Source organism: Hevea brasiliensis, unplaced genomic scaffold (assembly GCF_030052815.1).
Source record: "Hevea brasiliensis isolate MT/VB/25A 57/8 unplaced genomic scaffold, ASM3005281v1 Scaf209, whole genome shotgun sequence".
Classification (NCBI taxonomy): domain Eukaryota; kingdom Viridiplantae; phylum Streptophyta; class Magnoliopsida; order Malpighiales; family Euphorbiaceae; genus Hevea; species Hevea brasiliensis.
The window spans coordinates 103,438-112,912 of record NW_026614706.1 but is presented as its reverse complement, the minus strand read 5'-3'; the positions used below and the strand labels follow the sequence as shown (position 1 = coordinate 112,912).

Genomic DNA, 9,475 nt, shown 5'->3' with positions numbered 1-9,475 from the left:
GTCAGTGGCCTATTAGCCAGCCACTTCAACGCCCAAGTTAGAGATACTAGTAGAAAGTTATAGAGTAAATAATAGAGAGTTCTATAACCAATTTGGTAGAATAAGCATACTCGATTAATGTTTGTTTCTCATATTTATAGACTAAAAGTCAAATAGCCATTGTAGCTATTTGTAAGATCTCGGATATTAGGCTAATATCCTGAGATTTCTTCCAAAAGATCTGACTTTACCATTGACTAGTATTGCTGATGCTGGGTATGGTTGATACTTGATTTGTTGAGCGAGCATCTACACTTGTTTTGTTATCTTGTTTGTGTTTGTTCGGCCTCACCAGCTAGAGCATTCTTTTGCTTAGTCTGGGTTACCCAAGCCTTCTTTTGCTAGGTGCAGTTAACCTAAAGCATGTGATTGTTAGCCTGGCTCTTGGTGATGACTCTTCTTTTTTGCTCTGACTTTTTGACCGAGCACTGACATTTTTTACTACCACATTGGATTGAACACTAACCTTTTAACTTGGTTTTGGACGGAAAGTTTCACTTTTATTTTCTTCAAAAAATTAATGAGCTTTGTGATTATATGCCTGATTTGGGTGATATGCACTATTTTGATTAAAACATAAGTTATTGATTTGAATACAAAAATGTTGAGCGCATAAGGAATTGGATATATAAGAGGATAAGTAATGCTACTTGATAGGTGTAGCAAATGATAAGGTAAATAAGTGTTCTAATGAGAGAAATTAAGACTTTTACTCATATTGTTGAAGAAGAATTTGGAATTTTTGCCAGTTGAAGTAAGAAATGAGATCATGGACAAAAGCATGATTTCTGCTGTGTGCTTGGTTTGATTTATGCCTACAGCATAACCTGCACAGTTGCCTCCCATGCTTTCGTATTAATTTCAATGTCATTATAAATTTGTTTCTTTTTTATTAATCATAAAGAATTAAAGATTAAAGAAGGAAGGAGACCAACTAAACTAATTTTTTTTTTAGTAGTTGATGAAGTTGAAGTCTATGAAAGTTTGCAGCTGCCAAAGCAACAACAGAAAGATTAGAGTAAGATTCATGATTACTGATCCTGCAAGTAGGCCCATTCCCATTTCTACTATTGATTCAATAGTATTTGCAGTTCCTGAGATTGCAATTACTGAAATCCAAAATGGTATATTAATTTCTGTTTAAGTGGAAAATTCAAATTGGAAACTCTATTGCTTATGAATCAAACAGCATGTTTATTTGAAGACAATAGTTGCAGAATATTTATTTAAAATTTCATAGCTCAATTAAAATTGCATGGAAATGCTTCCATCTACATACTAACAATATCAACAGAACAACATGAAACTAACATTAAAAGGATAAATAGTAACTGAAGTTCCTCCATTAGCTAAAGTATTTGTTTGAACTTTTAAGTCTGTTTCTTCATGTAATCTAGGAAAGTTAAAACGTGACAAGAAAGCAAAACATAAAGGAGTACTACAACGAAAGCTCACGAAACTTTGATGATTAAATGATAGCATGCTCCAAAATTAAGATTTTGTTAATCATTTGATCTTTTGACTACAATAATTGAAAGGTACATTTTTTTTCAAATTTTTATAGTTGCTTAATAATTTAGGATTTACAAAAAAACTCAGATATTCTTCTTTGATGGAAGAAATATGGGCTAAATGACCACAAAGTTGAATTTATAAAACATACGTTAGCACTTTTATTTGGATGACCCTGCACTGGTTTGTGTCAAGAGAATAAAGCAATAAGTGCCAAGTTATCACCTTCCTTTAAATGTTTGCGCATCATCTGCAGGACCGCAGCAACACACGAGCTCATTTCTAATTTTTTTAATTAACAAACCTCAGAGATTCAATTATTTTAGATTGAAAATACAGTTAAAAACATTTTAGTCATTTTTATTATAATTTTATAATAAATTGGATAGAAATTGGACATATGGACCAATCTATTGTTAGAATAAAAAGCAAAGGAATAAAATGTTAGATTTTAAAAATATAATGACTAAATTGTTAGTTTTGCCTCATGTCAAGGATTATATTGTAATTTGCCCAATAAAAAAAAGAGAAATCATTTGGATATAATTGTGGTGAGGTTGAATTTAGAAGTTAGAATAAAAATCAATTTGCTCAATTTAAAATTAAATTAATTAAATTTAAATTTAAATTTAATTGAAACCATTGGATGAATTTGATTTCGGTTAAAATCAAAATTTTCATTTGAGAAATTTTTTGTTTTGTTTTTTTAATCCTATAATACCATTATCCCTATCTCTTTCGTTTCCGTTTCCCTTTCTTTCTCCTCCCTTGCTCTCTGTTATTGTTGCCTCTCTCTCTCTCTCTCTCTCTCTCAGTTGTTGTCTCTCTCCTTCTCCTCATTTCTCTCTCTCTCTCTCTCTCTCTCCATTCCCAAACCCTAACAGTTCGACTGTTGAAACTTAGAGCCGGCATAACAACTTCTAGAATGTATTCTTTTACAAGAGAATCACAACACGATATATTTTATCACAACGTTTTCTTAATCAGGTACTTGTCTCATTCAATGTATGCCTATAAGAATACCTGTGAAGGAAAATATCCGTATTCCGTGTCCAGTTGGTCCATCTGGAAGTCGAGCAATGAAGCAATTTTCAATGATGAGCCCTCCCAACCCAGTGCCACCTGTTAAAAGGATGAATCTAGCCTTTTGGTGAGTCAGGAATTAGCCCTGTTCTGACCAAGAATTCCCAATGATCAGGACGCAGAACGCAAGGATCAACGATCATGGTTTCCCCACCTCAAGGTTGGTTGAAGTTCAATTCAGATGTGGCCAAAAGAACACTCTGGGAAGTCAACAACAGTCAGATTTTAGCTGGGAAGATTATCACAGGCTTATCAGAATCAATTGACTACCAATCAGTGAATACATACTAGGGAAAGATTTTTTTTTTTTTTCAAGATATGGAAAGAATTAAAGAACTAAAAAATTGTAACGGCTATGAAATTGACTAATTTTGTATTCAAAATATAATGGAAGATTTGTATACAGTAATGACAGGCACTTCTGACTCGCTCTGCTCTCTCTATCGGTAATATTACAAATAAACAGAAGTAAAAACAAAAAATAACCAGGGAATATGTCCATTGGCCCAAGCAAGATTGCTAGATTAATTTATGAATGCCATTATACAATCCCAATTACCCTTTTATAGAATTCCCTTTCCATTTTTCAGCTGATGCCTGCTCTACAACCTATGCATTCCTTCCCTGGCCTGATCATGTGCCTCTTCCAGCTCAGGTTCTCTTTTAGGAGGTTCTCGAATTTCACACTCCACTGGTTCCCTTTTTCCCCTGAACCTGCTGTTTGTGTTGACCCTTAGCACCCCTGGACCTTTCCGAGTCTTCGGCTGGTCCATACTTGGAGCTGTATTCATAACAGGATTTGAGGAAATTTTTGGTTGAAATGGCAGAAGTTTGGTGATGGGAAAGTGAAGGAAAGACCAACAGAACAGAGACAGAGAAACAGAAGATAAGGCAGAAGATGAAGATCAAGAAGGAAAGGGAAGATAGAGAGAAGAAGATAGAATTAGAGAGGATCGAGAGAGGAAAGGGAGAGAACTTAAAATCCCTAGGATGTGTAACAGCTCTGATGCCAAATGATACAACCAAAGTTGTATTGCACGATCTTTCTTGAGAAAGTGACAGAAAAGACAATTAAGAGAGCTTGAATAACGAAGAAATACGAGAGAGAATTTGAACAGAGTAATTCATTGCATTATCAAGCTTGAGTGATGCATCAGTCATTGCTCTATTTCTTCCACATATCCAGTAATTTCTAAGCATGAACCACTGGAAGTCATATCGCATATGCACAAGAATAGCATTTTGAAGCATGAACCAACTAATTACCTACCAGGTTGTATCCTGAATTTGTTAGTCATCACTGTCACTGATCTCAAACACTGAAATTCTAGAAACAAATGGCACACTGGAAGCACCTCTGAATCTATGGAAATAAATAACTGGTCTTTGCTTGTTCCCAGAGACTCTCAGCTTTTTTGCAGCAATCAGAATACGTCTCCCAACGGCAGCAGTTATTTCAAGCTTATTCCTTGAGCTTCCAGGGCCAGGATCAGTGGGCAATAGAGAAGGCGGCGTCCTTGGAGGTGTTTTAGTGGCAAACTGTGGAGCAGAATAAGCTTGAATATTTGAGTTATCATTCCTTCTGCCCTTCAGCTGTTTCTCTAGTCCACTCTCAGTGGCAAAGGAAGCAACTTCACAGTTTTGAGGATCATAACATCTACTCGCAAAATTCAACCCTGAAGAGTTTCCTTGGATGTCAAGGATATCTCTTTCAGATAGTACTTCTGGTGACCTTTCTATGGGGGTGTGGACCAGAGGGCTGGAAGAACGAATGACAGGCTTAACCTTATTTCTTGACATTTGAACATTTTCATTATCAGTAGAATCTGGGGTTTCTTTAATTATAATAGGGCATTCCTTCTCAATGTCATCCAGTCTGTGATCTAGGTGAATCATGCTTTTCTTTTTCTTCCCCTTTTTATTGAAATGGGGGGCAGTTTTCCAAAGTTCTTCTGCAAGAGGTTTAATGCTGAGGAGTCCTTTGATCCTCTTTTTACTACCGTTGTTTATATTGTTCTTGTCAGTGTTAGTAACAAAATAATCATTGATGTTGCTACCATCAGAATCATGATTGTCATTTTTTGCAGCTAGACAGTGGGATAGGCCAGGCTTATCCATATCATTTGAACGTTGTACTTCCACATGAAGAAGCCATGTTCCTTTGAGACCCTGAAAAGCATACTTTACAGGCAGAGACCCTGTGAGGTGGTAGAAGCAACTTTTTCGCTTCACCTGTAAAGAAAAGGTAGCGTGAACAGAAACTCTGTAAAGGAACCCCACGATAGAATCAGAACAAAAAGGGAGAAAAGAAAAAAGGATCAATTCAAAAAATACCATTAACCCATGTGCTTCAATTTCTCCTAGTTGTGGGAAAATACTCAAGTGCTTTCTCTCAACCTCTCCTACAAAACAATTAGGACATGAAAATCTAGGAAGTAGAGTAAAGGAAAGAGAGAAAAGGGTGGCATCAAATCTAGATAGCATCTTCAATTAATGATCAACTAAAAGTACATCAACCAGCTTGAAGATGGTAGCAAGAAAGAATGCAGAAGATGAGGTTTGAGAATCCTTTACATCCAATCAGATGAAAGCAAAAGAAAGAAGAATACAGAAATAATAAGCAAATAATTGCCAAAAAATATAAGCAAACTCAGCAAAATACATCAGCAGGATCTCCACCTGCACTCCTCAAAGCAGTCATACGATTTAGAACTACATTCCCAAATCATTATGTAAGTTTATAATGGATGTCTAATCATTGAGGTTCTCTGGAGCCAAAGTTGACACAAGATTTGTAAGTTGACTTAACCCTCTCAGTAGGTGGTTCAGTCCCACTCTACTATACCTTTTACCTCTCAAAATGTACACATGTGAACTGACTTAACCCCTAGTCCCAAGCTAGTTGGGTCATCTACAGTAGGATTTTTTTCCCATCTTGTTCAATCTGAAGATGACATTTCCTTTTTCTACATCAAGTCAGTATCTCCATAACATGTATGTAGGTTAACCAAATTACTTACACATCAGCCTTGGCACAAAGACATAGAAAACGTTCAATTGGCAATCTAACACTTCTTAATTCCTTAGCATCCAGATATATAACTGAAGCCAAGATGTCAGTTTGATTGCAAATTCATGGGTAAATAGACACTAGACTTCTAAAAAAATTAATCAGGCAAGTTAATGACAAGCATAGGGTGAAAATTTCCTGTTACAACAAATTTCACTATCGATTAATAAACCTAGAATTTTGGCCTAATTGTCGACTTGGAAAGTATCATAAACTTCCCTTTTCTGTGCATGCATGGTCTCCTTCACATGTATTCACACCGATGTGGGGAATTCTCCTTGATTCAAATATTACGTTATTTTTGTTGATGAATTTTCTTGTTAAGTGCAGCTGTATCCTGTGAGAATAAAACATGAAACACTTACCAAATTCAAAAATTTATTTCAATGGCTGAAAACTTCTTCATTCCCAAGTTCAAAACAAGTTTTCTGGGAGAAATTCATTTAACAAAAGAAGTCTCCTATGAAATTCCTATTATGAAATAGGATGCAGAAACAAGTTTTAAAATGAAAAATAAAATTCATTTATATAATCTCATAAATTATAACATTATCCTAGCTTATACAGCTTTAGCAACTTTTTGTTTTAAAAACCAAAAGACGGCTTTTAGGATTCAACTGCCGACTTTTGTTTTTTGTTTACCAAATGCTGTTGGTCCAGTAGTTAAGGTTTCAACTGCTACCAGCTACCTCCAAACTGAACAAATGAGAAACTTAGACAAAGATTAGAGAAAATGAGAAAACAAGTGAATGGTAATCAGTAATCTTACTTCTAAAGATAGAAAATTGCATTAGTTGACTTAGTTTTTTACTACAATATCTCCTCTTACATACCTTGTGATTATGTCGGAGATCTTTATAAGGAAGTAAGTAAATTGGTAATCTAAATTTTAGGAGACAATTGCCTCAGCAGACTTCGTTCTATTGTTGTCATTTCTCTTATAACATAGTTTTGTAATTATTTGCAACCCCAATGATTTTGCTCCAATACAAAATCAATTTAATAGTTCAGAATTTAAGATTAAATAACATTTCAAGAAAAATAGAAAAAAGCACAACTGCACACTTAAATCTCACAGAGGTGCGCCTTGCACCTTGCCTAAAAGCACACACCCTAATAATAAGAGACCCACCTCAGGAAGGTCATTTGCCTTTAGGTATTTGAGGCACTCTTTAATAACTATACAAATCAAATAACAAAAGGAAAGGGAATTAAAAAAAAAAAAAAAAAAAAAAAGACGAAGAAGAAGATTTTTGGGATATTGCAAGTGATGGTATGAATAAGTTGAATAGCATACAAATTAATCCAAAAGGAAAAAGGCATAATAAACAGGTAATCAACATTAATAGAGTAAAAGCACAAAACCTTGAAAGAACCTATGGTGCTATGTATCAAGATAAGAAGCAATTAGCATGATATATGGATAAAAGTAGGCATGGCATAGTAGTAAACAGGTGTCGCAAATAGATAGAAGAGCAACAGGCTAAGAAGAGGCACTTACTCTTGAAATCAGCAGCAGTGATATCTGGAGAGACGGCCATGGCAATGTGAGTGCCAATGTTTGTGTCCGTAAAGATTACCACTTCCTCACCAGATACCATTTAGAAGTGCACTATGGATCATTTCCAACAACTACATCTCGCCTTCTACACCTACACAAGCAGCAAATCTAAATCCTCTAGGTACTAATCATGTACATTACGCAAAACCAGAATTGATTTCAGTTTTGGGGCAGTTTGCAGTGGTTGAGCACATTTGCCTTACCTCTTAATTTAAGCACCCATTCGGTTTAGCCATTGATAGCAGCGGTTTAATCGTAGGCTGCAGCTGATAGCCCAATTCCACAGCGAGCAGAAGAATAGGTTTAGTAAATCATATATCATAAAATATATAAAAAGAGACTTCAAGCTTGATGGTTTTGCATTTCATTTTTTTGCTGACCAAAATACCCTCAACTTTATAATTTATTCCATATAATAACGTTGATAAGCAAGCGTGTGGAGTGGTTATTTTTTAAGGGCCTTATACTACAGATTAATTAAAAATGGAAAAAATATATATATATATACATATATATATATATATATACACACAGAAATATTTTGTTATTTCAATGCATTAATAATAATCTATAATATAATAAAAGATGCTTGATGTCTGATGGATTTATTGTAAATTTTGTGATGCCAATTTTGCCTTGGCTTTATGACTACGGACAACCAAATCCTTTCTTCCTTTTCCTTTCTCTACAATATATGCCCTGTTAACATCATTTCAATGCCCTGTTAACTATCGTTTAGTCATAATGATCAATTCAAATATCCCATGATATTTAGATCTCGTTGGATAAGAAATAATAACAGATTTTTTTTTAATGGATAAATCATAATATGAAATGAAAAAAGTCAAAGAAGTTGTCGAATTACACAAATTGATCTCCCTACGAACACTAAGTGTTGCAAATTTATCTCTAAACAAAAATAATGTACATTTATCACTTAAATGCGAAACATCACAGGCTTCCATGAGGAACACAGTAGTCTCAGCACCTTTGTTGGCGATATAAAGTATACCATGATGATTTATCAAACAAAGCAGCAACCTAGATGGCAACAAATAATCAGACTTGAATGCATCCAAGTGTATAGAAGTCAACCTCTTTTCCATAGTTAAGTTAAGAAGTTCATGAAGCACCGGCACCACACGCTTTCGTGCCTTAGGATCAGCCGCTTTGAATCTCCTAGCATTCAAGTATGGAGAAGGAAATTCCATTCTCTGCCACCTCAAGTTCGTCTAGATAACTTACATTTGCCCTAAAACCCGAAGAAAAGCACCATTTAAAGGAAAATGAGCCGAGGAAATTACCATCGTTTGATATTCTAGCCTTATTCTTGAGAGGATTGGAGAGAGGAACTCCTTCGTGTGTTAATCTTTCCTTGCAGGCAGTGATAGATGATTAAGAATCCCAATTCTCTAAATAAAGATAAGCTTTCCCATCGACATCTTTTACTGACAAAAAAAATCTGGGTAATTTGGAATCAACGACTTCTTAAAATCTTGGGGCAATCCTAATGCATTCTCAATGAATTCAATCTTTTCTAGTGGCTCCCTACAATCAACTGACATCATTAATAACTTCCTCACTGGCAAACTTCCCATCCTTCTTAGTGAGTGTAGCAAAAGGAGGCGTTTGTTTTACTGCCAGCATCAACATGGAATATTGAAGGATACTTCTCAATGACAGCTTCTCAAAGTCTCAGAGGAGGAGACATTGGCACTTTTTGACTGAATTAGGGATTTAACGTGTAAGATAAGCGATCGCTTCTTCTGTAAGCCCATGACTCGATCAAGTTCATGGACTCTGTGGCATATCTTTTTTATGGGTCCTCTTCCTTCGCTTGATTTTTGCTTCAGTGGAACCCATCCAACATAGTGCTTGATTTTTTAAATGGGAATGGGAACGGGAACGCATAGACATCTTTTTTTTTAGTGTAAAATAACAGATTTTAAAAGATAGATGCAAGTAAGAAAAATGTAAATGTTCTATGCATGTTGGAGGAGAAATAAAACTGATTCGTTGAAAGAAAATATCAAACAGTTAGAGTGCAATATGGTGGTGCTTTCAAACAGAAAAACAATTGCACAAGTTAAAACAAATATTAAGAATTCCAATAGCAAGCAGGAGAATGATTTCAGTAAATAGCAGTAGAAATTGAAAAGCTGGATAAATAATAATAATAATAATAATAATAATAATTAAAAATACGATCA

At 35.0% G+C, this 9,475-nt stretch overlaps 1 protein-coding gene and 1 pseudogene across 1 annotated transcript; both read right to left on the bottom strand.

The window, feature by feature from the left end:
* Positions 1 to 2,971: 2,971 nt before the first annotated feature.
* LOC131176646 (uncharacterized) lies at positions 2,972 to 7,606 on the bottom strand. Its single transcript, XM_058141714.1, has 4 exons — positions 7,469 to 7,606; positions 7,206 to 7,356; positions 4,969 to 5,036; positions 2,972 to 4,866 (listed from the first exon to the last, which is right to left on the bottom strand). Exons 2-4 carry the CDS (start codon positions 7,303 to 7,305, stop codon positions 3,925 to 3,927), a joined length of 1,110 nt encoding a protein of 369 aa, XP_057997697.1. The 5' UTR covers positions 7,306 to 7,356; positions 7,469 to 7,606; the 3' UTR covers positions 2,972 to 3,924.
* A 387-nt stretch (positions 7,607 to 7,993) lies between these two features.
* On the bottom strand, positions 7,994 to 9,143 carry LOC110648385 (protein WHAT'S THIS FACTOR 1 homolog, chloroplastic-like; annotated as a pseudogene).
* Positions 9,144 to 9,475: the final 332 nt, after the last annotated feature.